This window comes from Lissotriton helveticus, chromosome 6 (genome assembly GCF_964261635.1).
Source record: "Lissotriton helveticus chromosome 6, aLisHel1.1, whole genome shotgun sequence".
Taxonomy (NCBI): Eukaryota; Metazoa; Chordata; class Amphibia; order Caudata; family Salamandridae; genus Lissotriton; species Lissotriton helveticus.
In genome coordinates this window covers 1,656,945,045-1,656,961,004 of record NC_136067.1, presented here as the reverse complement: position 1 = coordinate 1,656,961,004, position 15,960 = coordinate 1,656,945,045, and the positions used below count along the sequence as shown (strand labels likewise).

General features: G+C 46.0%; 1 protein-coding gene across 4 annotated transcripts in view; it reads right to left on the bottom strand.

The window, feature by feature from the left end:
* The window catches only part of MCM8 (minichromosome maintenance 8 homologous recombination repair factor), a 444,398-nt gene that overhangs the window by 259,337 nt on the left and 169,101 nt on the right, over positions 1–15,960 (bottom strand). For all 4 annotated transcript variants that reach the window (XM_078649515.1, XM_078649512.1, XM_078649513.1 and 1 more), the window contains exon 10: positions 156–354. In XM_078649515.1, coding sequence (XP_078505641.1) covers positions 156–354 — 199 coding nt within the window. The remainder of the gene's footprint in view (positions 1–155; positions 355–15,960) is intronic.

The window sequence follows — 15,960 nt, the reverse complement described above, 5'->3', positions numbered from 1 at the left end:
CATTTGACTATTTGGCACCAGTGAGGCATGGTAAGGGGGATAGCAAACAGTCTTATCAATGTACTCTAGAACATGTAGAAAAAATGAATACATTTTATGAAACTCAATCTTTAGATCTACTAAAATGAAGCACAAAAGCACCATCAAAGACATACCTGACAATGAGCTTGAAGAGGTTCTCTTCAGCCTGAATCTCTTGGATGGCATACAGGTCTTTGAGTGAAAACTCCAAAGAAGTACCTTGGTTTGCACCATCTTTTGCATCTTTCCCTTTCTGGCCTTTGCTGTTGCTTACTGAGTTCGCCTCAATGTACAGAAGAAACATGCACTTGTCATTCTTATTTCTGTAACCTCCTGCAAGATAACATAGATATTAGCATAAGTTTCAATAGAAAAATTAACGCTAACTGTATAATGGCCTGATTGTGTTACGTTCACCAGTGAACCAGAGATACTTTTGAGCTGTATTTTCACCCTTCTGACCTAATTTTAAGGTTTGGGCTATGCCTTGGTAGGCATATGTTTTATGCCCTGTGTAAAAACAATGCCAATGTTGGAGAAAAATAGCTCTTAGCCCAGCCTGTCCCTCAGAAAGCCATAACAATGTGCTACTACATCAGTCCATAGATTGTTATTTGCCCTGATTGGCACAACAAAAGATAGGGCAGCAGTAACCAATAGCAGCTTGTCAGTCGCTGGCTGAATCCCAGGTGTATGCAAATTCAAACCAGAGAGGAGGTCATTTTCAAGTTAAGAGCACTCTTGCTCATTTGCACGTGTTACCATTTAACGTTACAGAGTTCTCCCATTCAGATACATGAAGGCTTTTCGAATTTCCAATTATTATTTACAGTCTTTTTGGAATACACAACATATATTTTATATATACATTTATACTACACAGTGGCAGTTACCACTATTTAGTAATAGTTAGGTTAGATTTTCCATCGGAAAGGATTTAAAAAAACGTTTCTCATAAATCTGGCGCCGTTTGAGGAATCTGCACAAAACTACACCCCCCACCCCCAAAAAAAGTTCATCCAGTTTGGCACAGAAGGTTTTGTGCTGATCCATCAAGCAGGCGCTAAGAAAAAGTGAGGGAATGTAGTCCCAAAGGATCAAATTCCCATGTTAAATCCCACAATAAACTTTACTCTCAGATACAGAAAAAACTGCTAAACTGAATTACACCAAATTTGCCAAGAAGTTAGAACTTTACTCAGAATGTGTGCTTTTTGTCATTTGTTGTAAATCCATTCAACTGATTTCAAGAAATCAGGGGTTAATGAAGGAGTCAGGTTGGGCATCAATGGGTTAACACTCAGTGAAAAAGGATTGGTATATCTGGATGGTTGGTACAGAATTTATTTAAAAATAGGCCATTCTGAATGGAGGAGGGAGTTATTTCTTCCATCCATTAAACAGTACAGCTGCATGTGCAGCAGCAAATGTTCCGATTGGTTGGCTGCTACAATGAAGAAAAAGTTGAGTCTGCCATTACAGCACTCTGGGCTCAGTCCCCAAGTCCAGCAAATATTTTGAAAAGGCTGTATACATGGGCAGGGTGGGCACACTCTTGCCCCCTGGGCCATGTGGGGATGGAGGAAAATTCCCAATGGGATGCTCCCTAAAGTTGCCAATATTCACTAAGGACACTCCTGTGATACTGTGGAGCCAAAGACTTTTTTAAATAAATTAAATAACAAGGGTATGGTCACAGACCAGATCCTGCAGCCAACCGTCAATGTGAAGGCTATAAGCTAAACCAAGTGGGGTGAATATATACTAGGGAAACTCTAACGCTCCAAGAACAAGTAATAGTGAAAATGTATCCCCAATGTATGTGCAGTGCTAAAGGGAGGAGGACTCACCCTGCCCCTTCAGAATTGAAATCCAAAAAGATCCTATAAACACACTCAATATCCTAAGCACACACCATGAAACGCGTTAGAAATGGGATTTCTGGTTGGCTAAGGCATGTGCTATTTCAACAAGCGCAATACCTCTGACACCATAGATCACAATACATTTTCTGTCACAGAAGTCCATTTTATTAACTCTGCTTGGATACTTATTCCTTCATTTTCATCAAAAGCTTTTTTACATTTAAGTATCCCTTCACCTGTACATAACAAGATCTCTTCAATGTTTCAAAATAGACATCACATTTATAAAAAACATATATACATAAAACATTACTCAGTGGACAAAAAACATCCCTTTTTAAATATCAATACACTTAGGTACATTTCAGTATTCCCATATGTCATGTGGTGTTTCATTTCTTTCATACGTTGCAGTGCATTGTTACACTCGTATCGCAGGGAATACCAACACTATGTATTGTCCTAGATCTCTTTGTGTCCTACTTTTGTCAGGGGTGCTGGAACTAAGTAACACTTCGTTCTCTGCACTATCTGTTAGTAAGGTCCTGTTAGGGGTCAGAGACTACTTGACAACTTGTCAATGTGAGTCAGACCAATCGGACTCTACTGGCTGATGGAAGCAGCGTTTTTTGGCATCGTAATTATCTCTGAACCACTAAATAAGCCGACGCGTTTCGACCTTGTGGACGTGGGACCATCACTTTATTTATACAAAGGTCTTCATCAGGGCTGAGTTGGGTTGAAGTAGGACATCTTTAAATCATCTTCTGTTGCAGAGGTAGATTGCTGTGAATTTTCTACCAGTATTTCTTATGATTGTGAAGGCAGATACTCTTTATTTCTCTTCCCTGAGGTGCCGGAGCTTGGTGAGCATTATAGGGTTTTTTTCTTCAGGCGTGTTCTGCTCTTCAAGAAAATGTTCGAGTTCCCAGTTCTCACAACCATCTGGCAGTTTCCAAACACTGGAGCCGTTATAGCGATTGAGGAAGTTTAAGCCAGGCAGAAACCACCAATCTAGTCAGGGCAAGGGAGTTACACGCTGAAGATAACCCCTGCTCGCCAACCTTGGTAGCTTGGCTCGAGCAGTCTGGCTTATCCTAGAGACAATGTGTAAAGCGTTTGCACAGCACACTCACACTCACACAGCAGCAACACAGTAGGCACACCACAAAAGACTCTACACAAGGTTATATGAAAAATAGCCTTTGTATTACTCAGAAACACATTAGATCATAATCACCAATATCCACTGTGCCAACTGGCACTAGGTAGGACTTTACACGGACATATATAGGACAGGGCCAATGGGCCACTGTCAGAACCATTAGATTGCACAAATAGTGAAACTAGAAACTACCAGTATCCACTAGTAAAGGCACTTCGCCTAAACACATTATGGAAAACATAATCAGCAACCGTGCACCGTAGTGCGCTCTGATTATAGTAAACATCTCATTAGGCATGAACATCAGAACAGTACTTAGCATAGCACACTATGCATAGACACCTCCTCAGTAGTGTACCCCAGTAACACATAACCCATCATGCCCTTCTCTTGTGCAGATAATATACACTCTAGAGGAATGCCCATCTTAGGCATAAAGCTTGACCATGGAACCGAGCTTGGCCCACCAGGCATATTCTCATCAGGGCACCTTAGTACCCTTCCTGCTGGGCCCATATATCACAAGGGCGTCCTGCCCCCAATCATTAGGAGCGGAGCAGCTGCCCGCGACTACGTGGCGCAGCTGTGACGGTGTCAATACAACCAGAAATGCTGGCAATCCAAATGCCCCCAATATCCAGGATGGCTGCAGCTGCCCGCGACAATGCGGCGCTACGGAGCCCTTCACCACCGCGGCTCAGGCTGGAAGGAATACCTGGACACTCCGGCTGAGATAGGGAGGGCGCAGCGACCTCTACGGTTCCCCTTCTGCCAGGCGAAAAAGGCTGCTGCGATAGGACCCAGAGCGAAGTCTCCGTCGAGTCCGCTCCCTGCGCAGCCTATCTGGTCTCCTCGGGGCTCGGGAGGCTCTCCTCTCGCCTCTGGCAGTCCCTCCCCCCCTTTTACAATTGGACCTCCTTCCACTGGGGCGTACCCAATGGCTCCTTTTTCCACCGGTCTCACTCCCCACCGTCTCGGCCGCAAGCGAGGATCACCTCGAGCACCGCCTACAACCAGGCTGCACCTCCGCCTGGCTTCCTCTGCCTGGCCACACCGCAAGTCAGGCTCCCCTCGCCCGTCTTCCAGTCCTGCGGCGATTAATAGATTCCCGGGTACAGCCGCACCTGGTCACCATTTACAGAGCGAAGTCTCCGCGACATATGGCACAGATGGTGCAGCTTTCCAGATGCTGCTCAGGGCATTCAGACCCCTGGTGCACTCCTCGCGCCCCGTGGCGATGTGAGCCCCCCTCTGGGGTTCCGGTCCCTTTAGGGAGGTTAGCGCGGCCCACGCTGCAGGACATAAGTGCTCCTCCCATCCTTGGCACCAGGCAGAGTTGGAGCCCCACTCTTTGGGCTCAGGGAATAAACATGTGGCGGTCACGAGGCGCTAAGTCCCAAGTTCCCTAGGGCAAAGCTTGGCACAGGCAGGCCAGCACGTAGGTATCCCCAGGGAATATCAGCTGGGTCCCACGGCGGTTCCTCCTGACGCCCAGCAGTCCTTCGGCTCCAAAACAGGTCTCAAAAAGCACACTTCATGGGGTCACAGCCCCAGTACTTATACCCCATATGTCTTTGTTCTCTTCCCCTGGCACAGACCTAGACCCGGTCCAAACCGGTTCTGGGGGGCACTTCAACCTTCCTTTACTGGGCACAAACACCCTCATTGTTAGAGTAGGTCCTGGCCCCCAGATACACCACAGGGGGGCAGAGCCAGCATTGTACAAGGCAGGCACAGACCTATTCAGGGTCAGGGGCTACTCTTCACACTACTCCAAATGCAGATCTGCCTATTCAGCCTAGCGCTGACTCACCCTCCCCTCTGGAGCCACGGCACCTCCCCAGCCCCTGTCACTCCAGAGCCAGACATTAAATACGCATCAAGCAGGCACAAAGACACAGAGTACACAGAAATGCCATCTTCTAAAAGTGGCATTTCTAAAATAGTGATAATAAATCTGCGTACACCATCAGGCAGCATTTATTATTATTATTCCACGTTACCAAACTTCATCAGGCAGCATTTATTATTACTATTCCACGTTAGCAAACTGGACCACGCTACTCCTCTCATATTAGAAATTACCACTGAACACTTATCAGGGAATTCCCAATGCATTCCTATGCGAGGGCAGCCTCACAGAAGTGAAAAACCAAAATGGCTGTTTGTGACTACCAGGACATGTCACACAATAAAGGTACATGTCCTACCTTTTACCTACAATGCACCCTGCCCATAGGGCTAGCTAGGGTCTACCTTAGGGGTGACTGATATGTAGAAAAAGGGGGGGTCACAGACGTGGCACCCACTTTATGTGCCATGTCACAGCGGCAGTTAACTGCGCGCACAGGCCCTGCAATGGCAGAGGCCTGAGACAGGTTTGAAATGCTACTTTGGTGGGTGCCGCAAGCACCGCTGCAAGCCAACCAGTAGCATTTAATTTACTGGTCCTGGGTATCTGAGGGACTGACAAGTAAATTAAATACGCAAAAAACAGGTTTACCACATAGAGCGCACACACTTTACACTGGACAGCAGTGCCCAGAGTCCTAAAACCACCAACACCAGGCCAGAAAAAGACTAGGAGGAAGGCAAAAAGTTCAGGGATGACCCTGCAAAAGGGGTCAAGTCTAACAACACATAATTATTGTAAACAGTAAAAGCACAATTGTCTTGGTCTTTTATTTTCATACCTTCATATGCACATCCTTCGTTATTAGGCGAGTTCCCCACAACTTCTTCAGGGCTGTTTAATTTTAAGAGTCAATTCTCAAAATCCAACCTCCTAGTCGGTTCTTATTCCGTCCCGGCCGTTCCATGTGTACCCTCTGCAATGTCAGATATCAGTTTCTGATGTCGAGCGTTCACTATATCCAGTTAGTTCATTGGACAGTTCTTTAAACCTGTATATTCTCAGTGCAATGTATCCACAAACAAATAATCTTGTAAGCTAGAATGCTTCACAGTCCGGTGTCTCTCAGCCTTGTTTCCGTGCTGACGGATGTGTGCATTGAGGGGTTGGGCGCATTTGAGATACCATCAGTGATATCATCAACAATTTCATTTAACGGACCATGAGTTATGGTTTATTTAATAGGTCAATTCACAAGCGCTCTATGGCAGGAATGCAACTTATAGTTAGTTCACTAAACTACAACTTTTCAAATTTCTGTCAAATGTTAGTTTTAGTCTCATTAAAATACATTTTCTGAGAACACACACACACAAACACGGTGGCACTATGTAGTTATAATTAGGTCAAAGTTCCCATAGGAAGAACAATTTTTGTTTTGACAATAACTTCACCTACCCTAAGCTCCTAATTGGAAAGTTTTGGGGTGATCTGTCAAGCGGGGACTGAGAAAAAGTAGGACCCAGTAAGAGTTTCTCATGGAATTTCAGATAGGAATTTTAGGCACAATACAAAATAAGGGTTGAACAGAATTACAACAAATTTTGCAGGAAGCTAGTCTTTACTCAAAAAGCATGATTTTTGTGATTTGGTGCAAGTCCGTTTAGCCTTTTTTGAGAAATGAAGTTTGAAAAAATAGAGCTATTTGGACAGTTGGCCCAGCAGGAACCGCAAACTAAAAAAAAAACCTAGTGTTCCGATTGGCCAAGAGGCCGTCTCGTACCGGTATGGTCCCGCTGGACCGAGAGGTCTAACTGGCTGGATGCAACATTGAGAGAAATGTTGAGTCTGCCATTATAGGACACAGGGACTCAGTGCCCGTTTCCTGAAAACAAAACAAAAAAAAGTGCGAGGGGGCAGAGTTGGCATTCCCTGATCCCCCAGCCCTTGTGTGGGTCCCTGAGGGACCACCTTCTAGGGTCATCTAAAGAAAACATTTTCAGCCCATCAGTAGTGGATTACTCTAGCGAGACCCACGAGCAAGGTGGCACAGAACCCGGCTAGGTTTACATGTACTCTCACAGGATTACTACAGGATTATCTGGGAATACCGCTGGACTGGAATTTTTAGCTTAAAATGAAAAAAAAACATGGCCCTTTAAGTAAGCCAACAGGGTTGGTCCTCCCTCCACCCACGGCACATGCGGCGGAGTACACGGCAGAGGGTGCCGGGGGTAGGCCACCTGCAGGAAGGTTGGTCCAGCCCATGCATCCTGGCCTGGCTGTGCATATGGCCATGTCTGAACTGGGGTGGCTTAGTGAGCAAAATAACGATGGATTAAACCCAGATCTGTGGCTGGGGGTGAATGTTTTGCCATTGTGCAACATTCCGTCCATCATCTTGTGTGTTTTGCTGTTCACCCTACGTGGGAAGGGTATGCCCAGACGTGGGTCCATTGCTCACTAGGCCACTGGAGTCAAGCTATCCTGGCTGAAGAAGGCTGATAGCCAGAATCCGGTCCTAGGATGCTTGATTCCGGTCCAGGGAAGACATGGCTTGGCAGTTCGGTCAGAACTGTTCCCATGAGGCACAGGGTCAAGACTGATTTGCATATGGCCATGTCTGAACTGGGGTGGCTTCGTGAGCAAAATAACGATGGATTAAACCCAGATCTGTGACTGGGGGTGAATGTTTTGCCATTGTGCAACATTCCGTCCATCATCTTGTGTGTTTTGTGTCCAGCTCCCTACTGCACACAGTCAAAAGCTATGATCAGTGAGGATGTTAAGATAGTTTCAAATTGAACTTAATTCCTTCTTATGTGGCCTGCTGATGTTTGTGGCAGGGTTTTTCTGCTAATACATACATCTTACATACAATTCAGGCCTAATTATAGAAGTATATAACTATGCGATGCTCTTATTCTTAAGAGTGTATAGATGCAAGATTTAGGACTTAGAGAAACTAATATTTTGAATGAAAAAGATAGCTAATGGAGTGTGCATGATGCTCATATTATTTTAGCAGCTGTTAACATAAGTCACACTAACACAAATAAAAGAAATGCAGCAGAGAATATTCATCCTTTCAGTTGTCCTTCAAGCAATGTGAAAGCGAATTTTGGAAGGAAGCAGACTTGGATACACTTGCTTGAATTTTAAACACTTCTCTAACTGAGACATTGTTCGACAGACAGCTTTCTGAGGATTGCACCTATAAGTACATGGCTTAGAATAAATTAGTTTTAGAGATTATTAAATCACTCAGCTCAAATAATACTCAAGAGGCTGAGAAATATATCTCTCTCTCTCTCTCTCTCTCTCTCTCTCTCTCTCTCTCTCTCAGACTAATTTATTTAATTTATGTTAGTAGTAGGGATATGTGAGGTGATATGTTTTGGGCTTTTCCAATGTTTATTGTGATTTATGCAAGGACTGCTGATAATACCTTAATAATTACTGCACATTTTTGACATGGTCACCCCCACTTTTTGCCTGTTATCCGATGCAATTCTGACAGGAAGTGCACTGGGTTCCTGCTAGCCATTGTGCCACCCTAAGTTACTTAACTCATGCGGACTGTCATTGCAGGCTGCATGTCTTGGTGCAGACAAAAGTAAAAACACGACATGGCACACAGTCTTGTGTGCCATGCCTGAAGACACTGCTCACATTCTATGTAAGTCACCCCTACAGCAGGCCTTAAAGCCATAAGACAGGGTGCACTATACTGCATGTGAGAACATATCTGCATGAGCAAATATGCCCCTGGCTGGCCAGTTCAATTACCAGGGAAGCCATTTTAAGAACATATTCTGCACACTGGTAAAAACAAGTTCCCAAGCTACATGGTGGCTTCACTGACATATATGGCGTTTGGTATCAAACACCTTGTATTAATAAACCCACACTGAGTCCGGTGATGGATTTATGAATACATGCACCCAAAGGGCATCTTAGAGGTGCCCCATGAAAACCTACTAACTACTAGTGTGCTGGCTGACTGGTCCTGACCAGCCTGCCACACAGACAAGTTTCTGACACCCAGGGTTGAGGGCCACGCTCTCAGGAGGTCAGGAACAAAGCCTGCTCTAGCAGATGGCCTGTAAATTAACAGAACCCCACCACAAATCCTACGAAGGATGCACTTCACCACCCCAGCCCACCACCAGCCACCACCGCCACCACGGCACCTGGACTGGCGGCAAAATTAGTAGTCAGATAGGCGTGTCCACACTCAGGCTAGTTCCACCCTTAAGATGGGCTACCTGATGTGAATGAGAAGTGTAAACGTCTGCCATCTTTGTGATGGCAGAATTTGGAACTCTAGGACAGGGTTATGCCCATTTGCCGCAGGAAGTGGTCATAAAGGGGCATAGTGACCCCAGGGAAAAGTAGCCCATTGGCTTCTACCCTACACTAACGTTATCTAGTATTTAGGGGAGCTCCTGGCAACAAGAAATCAGATTGTGCCTACCTGAAAGAAGAAAACAGATGCTGAAGAGTCACAAAAGAAAGAACCGAAGACCAGACTGGCATGACACCAACCCTGCCTGCTGTTCTTGACAACTGCGCCAAAGACGCCTCATCCTGCAGCTTCCTGTACCTCCAAAAGCTTGGGAGGACTACCAGCCTTCATCAAAGACCTGGGAACTCCCATGGAGTGGCAGAGCTGCTCCCCTGCATCCTGCAGGTAACCCAGAAGATCTGCGAGAATCTGACACCGGATCCGACTCCGGAAAGCACCACTGCACCTGTGCCCCCTGGCCCAAATTGAAGTGGGCAAACAGTGACAGCGTGGCCCTCAGACCCTCCAGACTCGAAGCCCACCTTGGGTTTCCCAGCTGTGGACTTCCCGATACCGCCTGCAGCCTCTATGTGCAGGCTCCCTCTACCACGAGTGTCTCCAGAGCCAAAACCAGATGCCTCAGGACCCCTCTGCACCTAGCCGCCACGGCCTGAGGAGAAGGCCAAAGGCGGTCCCACGTCCCGAGCATCGTGAGACCTGAGCCCACCAGTTGATTCAGCCGGACTGGCATCCCAAGTCCAAACCTGCAGCCTTTTTGTGACCGGACTGAAACCAACGGACTTCAACAGGGCATCCAATGCTGTACTGTACTCCTTCACCAGGCCACCCCAGTGCTGTCAGAGGTGACTTGTTGGTTCTGCATTGGACCCTGCCACCATACTTGTTGTATCTGAGAGCAGCCTTTGGCATGGTCTACCACCCAATTCTTTACCAGAGGCTGGAAAGCATAGCTGTTACAGGGACAGCTATAAGATTGTTAACATAGTTTCCCACAGACAGCAGCTTTCAAGTTAGTGAGGGGCTTTTTCTGTCAGGAACACACCAGCTGAAATGCGGAGGGCCACAAGGCTCCTCTTTGAGCCCCATACTATTTAATGTTTATGTACAGCCGCTCTAAGACATTTGTGATCAGGGTTTCACAATGGTCCCCAATGCCACCCAGATTGTGGTCGGTCTCTGTCACCAAATACTAATGCAACCTTCGACAGCCTCAACATCTGTCTGGAAAGAGTATCCAACTGGATTGCTTCTAGCTGCCTCACATTAAACAGAGACAAGACTGAGGTAATGGTGACAGGAAACAATCCAGCACTTTGGGACCAATTCCTATGGCCATCAGACCTGGGCGAAAGCCCCACCTCCCTCAAGTATGAAGTAAAGAGTCTAGGTGTTATCCTAGACAAAGAAACAACAAAGGCTATTCAAGCAAAAAAGGTGTCTAGCACCTGCTTAGGCCTCCTGAGGTCTCTGGAAAACACTCAAACAGCTCCCTTTGGAGTGTCGGAGAATAGTGATCCAGGGGTTAATACTCTCCAGAATAGACTTCGGCAACTCACTCTACATAGCATATGAGGGCAGCCCCTCATATGTTATGAGAAAGCTGCAGGTTGCCCTGTACTCCGCAGTCAGAGTATTGACGGGACTGTCTTAAACTCAATCTGCACAAGCAGACCTGGTGCAACTTTACTGGCTGCCAATAAAAGAGTACAATTTAAGGCTCTCTGTAATGCTCACAGGGTAAACTATGCCAGAGAGAACCACATATCCTTTAACATCTCATTACTCCCTACATTACTGCCAGAGATTTGAGATCAAATAATCTCTCTCTGTTAAGCGTGCCCAGAGTCAGGAGAGCAATCAATCAATCAATCAATCAAGGACATTTATAGAGCGCACTACCTACCCGGAGGGTCTCAAGGCGCTTGGTGGGGGGGGGGGGGGGGGGGGGTGCTGCTACTGCTCGAACAGCCAGGTCTTGAGCTTCTTCCTGAAGGAGAGGTGGTCTTGGGTCAGGCGCAGGTCGGGAGGGAGGGAGTTCCAGGTCTTGGCAGCCAGGTGGGAGAAGGACCTTCCTCCTGTTGTCGTTCTTCGGATGCGGGGGACGGCGGCGAGGGCGTGACTGGCTGATCGGAGGTGGCGTTTGGGAGCGTAGAAGTTGATGCGGTTGTTGAGGTAGCTCGGGCCTTGATCGTGTAGGGCTTTGTGTGCGTGGGTGAGGAGACGGAAGGTGATTCTCTTGTTGACGGGGAGCCAGTGCAGGTCTCTCAGATGTCCGGAGATGTGGCTGCGTCGGGGGATGTCGAGGATGAGTCTGGCTGAGGCGTTCTGGATCCGCTGGAGTCTCTTCTGGAGCTTGGCGGTGGTTCCAGCAAGAGGAGGGATCAGTCCTTCAGCTACCTCGTCGCAAAACTCTGGAATCCACTTAAGGTCAAAATGGACACACTTTTAGGAAACAGCTGAAAACTCACCTTTTCATTCTAGCAGAGCAAGTCCTTCACTTGCCACTACCACCAGGAACCCCATACATGGGTAGCTGTACGCTCTACAAATATTCTATAATCATAATACTCACCTTAAGTCCGGAAGATTGGTTCTGTAAGTTGCTGTAAAGTACCTGTGTGCAGTACATGCCTTTTCTCCATAGGATAACATTACCGCTTCAGAAAATTGCGTCAAATGTTGACTTTTGAAAACTGTAAATATTTCTGTTCCGAAGTGTACTTACCTGATCGTAATGAATTTTGTGCCTAAACGTATATGAAGATATGTGTTATTTTTATAAATTGGAGTGGATCTACTTACTGAGTTGTGTGTATCTTTAATTGACTGTGTTGTATGCAGCAGATGTCTAACACTCCTCTCTGATACATACACCTAAGGCTGCTATACCACACCGACTTCCAAGAGAGCTCCTTGGAATTGCTAGAACAAGCCCTTGTCTACTTATGGGGGATTCCTGGACTCTTTGCACCAGTATACCATATACGTAAGATATGTGTGATGATCTACTTATTGTAAACTATCAACAGGCATAGCAGTGTCAACTATTTCTAGAGTTCGGGGTGAAGTTCATACATATACAAATCACCCCCTGCAAATAACAGTTAATCGGGCAGAGCGGTCTAACTCATAACATTCAATCTAGATGAGCCTAACTCATCTTAGAGAACAGTGAAGGACACCTATCTGTTCCTTTTTCGACCAAGAAAGGTGCAATTAGATTTAACTTCTTGAGGCTAAGAAATCTAACTGGTCTCCCCACACACAAATGGAGAATTTTACAACTAGGAGTACCTTGCACACCTGCATTAAAAAGTAATTATTGACTGTGTCTTTAGCACACTGCAGTACAGCTATACCAAGTGAATGAGTTTGCTCATTTCTGTGAGTACTTGTGTAATTCTCAAGACTTAGGTGTGACTTATGTCTGAATTTCCAGGAGTAAGACACTTATGTGAAAAACTTTAGGAATCAGATCCTGTGTATTTTTTTTAAGTATGAATGTTTGTCATATTTAGCTGCCCTCTAGCATTACATTGAAGTTTTAGAGAAACATTGTTTTTAGCTTGCCGTAGTGACATCAATATATTGTGGTAGGATTTATTCTCTCATCTTGAAAACAGGGGTACAAGGACAAGTGCCAACAAAGTCCCATCCGGCATTCTCGCTTCCTTCACCTCTTTAAATGTGTGCACATTTCTTGATGAAAGAGCTGCCTTAAGCTCTGCCATCTGGATGTCCCATGTGGTATAGACACATCGGCGCTCGAGGGCCTCCCTAATTAGGGCCACATGCTAATCATTGCAACCAGTGACTACTTCATTATGCTTTGTTGTTTGCTCAACATCCCTTATTAGTCGAATGAAACTGTACACCTGCGTTGACCCCTTTACAAATTAGAATGAGCTTTTGTAACTTTTTAATGCGCAATAGGGATTATCATCAATTACAGCAGGCACCGATATTACTATCAACCATAAATGCACAAAATAAACTTTCCTTAATCAAAGTGATGCATCTCCATCAAATTCAAACTGAATAATTCCTGTGAAAATAGTTGCAATGAGGTTCCTCACACAGGAAATTCAAACATGACTAAAGAAGAAAGCAAGAGAGATGAAACTACGAGCAATGGGGTAAGTGTTTGTGGCTATGCCAAATGAAAGTAGATGCAGCTAGCAGACAATTCCTGCCTACGAAAAGATCTTTCAGTCCCACAGAGTGTTTCTACCTATATCTGTCATAAGGAACTAGGTTTTCCTTTTTTAGAAGATCTTATTAGGATTCGCCCGATTTTACTACGGAATAGGATTTGGACTCTTGAATAGAAAAATATTCTCCAATAGTATATCTTTGGATTAGGCAAAGAAAATCCCATGGATGAGTTATATTGACTTTCCGTATTAAGTTGGATAGAACGAAAAGTTTTAGAGACCCTGTTTCCTTTAACAGAGTAAGGTAGAAATTAAATCCATTTCAATTAAATTGTTGGAGGAGGAAATATTTAACAAGGAATGTGGGAAGCCTAGTGTTTTATCTCATGAAATTTGTATTATTGATGGTATTCAATCTTATTTAGAGCATGTATTTATTAAACAACATAGATATGTTTTAATGCAGATTAGATACAATATTATCTACTGCCTTGTGTCATTTCCAAGGGAGAATAATTGATCTACAGCTGTTAAGTGTCCATATCATGGTGTTTCAGATCAAAGCACTTTTTTGTAAATTTAATGAGGTGCCGTGGAAGACACGAAATCTAATACCTATATTGCAAAAGTACAAATGTAGTTGATGCAGACCAGCTGTGATTTTTCTCCAACAACTATGTACTTTAGAAATTTGTTTAGCTGTGTCTACATTTTTATGGCATGCAGCTTTTATACACAAGAAATTAAGGAGGTATTGAATGATACAATTCTATGCAGCTATCTGTAAATGGGTAATTATTATATATTTTTATGTGTAATGTTTTTACATTTTTTATGAGGTTGTCCTTTTATGGTTCTGTTAAACCGAATAACGCTTTGGAACTAAGAATAATGTTGACGAGGAGGAGCTACGCGCGATTCCAAGATGGACGCGTGAGCTAAGGGCTCCCGATACCCCTTCCGCCTCCTGCGACTATCCTGAAAAGATCCTGATTCTGACGACGGGTACTTTTTATTGAAGCCCTGCTGATGCCAACGTTCTTTTCAGAAATTGATTTGGCCGTCGGATACTGGACTTACTGCGCATTGAACTTTGAGGCCTACATCGTATGCCAGCCGGGGGCTTGGGTCCCCGAGGTACCCAGGTGGCAATCGAACAACAACGGCTAATAAGCCACGCCCGCTGCCCCTGGTGTACTTTCGGTTTCGTTTCTGCCCTTTGTTGTGAACGCTCACTTCCAGATCGGAGTTCCGATTCTGCTATCGCTGCCAGCCTGTTGCTAGTGCTGTGCCCCTATCTATTCGCAGTTCAGAGCCTGCCACGACGAAAATCGATTTGACTGAATTCTACAATTCCCGTTGGAGCCCCCTCCGCGACATGACGGGCAGAACAGTCGTTGAGCGGCGCGGCACTAGAGGCTCGTCCCGAGGGGGGGTCACCCAGTCTCAGACCATTGATCTATTTACTCGACCACGGGGCTCCCCGGGTGGATTAAGTGGTGCCCTGGAGGACGCTGGGGACGGTACTCCTGACGACGAGGAGCCGACATTGAAGGACGTTATGGGCGCTATTGCGAGTGTCCAATCCGCCATGGGCCAGCAATATGAAACTCTGGCGGCTAAGATTGATACGGTGGCGATTGATGTCACCCTTATCAGAGCGGACCTTGGGAAGACGAATGAGCGTGTCAAATCTCTCGACCTCAAGACTGCTAGTTTGACCACGGATGTCTCGGACCTACAGACCACGGTCCGCCATCTTCGGACTACTTGTGACCTGTTTGCCAATCGCTTGGAAGACTTCGAGGGCCGGGCCAGGCGCAACAACGTCCGCATTGTGGGTGTCCCGGAGAATTCTGCCGACATGCCCGTTGATATCCTGGTGGAGGACCTAGTGTTAAAGCATCTGGTGCCGAAAGGCCTAAGTAATTTCTTCGCCGTGGAGCGGGCCCACCGTGTTCCGGGTGGCAAGCCGAAGTCGGGAGCCGCTCCGCGGCCCATAATTGCTAGACTCTTCAACTTTCGTGATAGAGACGCTATCCTGCAAGCTTCGCGCACCAATGGGCCCACTAAATTTGAGAACGCTTCAATTAGTTTTTACCCTGACTTCACTCAGGCAGTTCAGAAACAGAGGATGGCCTTTACGGGTGTGAAAAGGCGTCTTAGGGACCTGGGACTGAAATATGCGATGCTTTTCCCGGCCCGCCTGAGAATTGAACATGCTGATCGTGCATTCTTCTTTGACCGCCCTGAGGTGGTTAGTGACTGGTTGGACACTTTATCGACACGTCATGAGGGCCCGGAGGACTCGAGAGGCGCTGAGGGAGGCGTGGAGGACCAGGAGCAGTGAGTCTACATCGGCGAGCTGGAATCCGTTGCAGTGGCTTAGAGACTTTGTTTCAAGCATGGTGTGAATGCCCGGGGGTGGGGGGGTTCAGGGAATCTTCCTCCTCTGGGAACTTTTCTCTCTTTCTGTAGGTTAGTTCAATGGGGCGACAGGCACACTGCAAGTTGGGGTGGCTATCAGGTCTACCGCAGGGGTGCAGGGAGGGGCGTGTGAATTTGATGGGTTCATTGGGGGTGGTGGTGGGGTT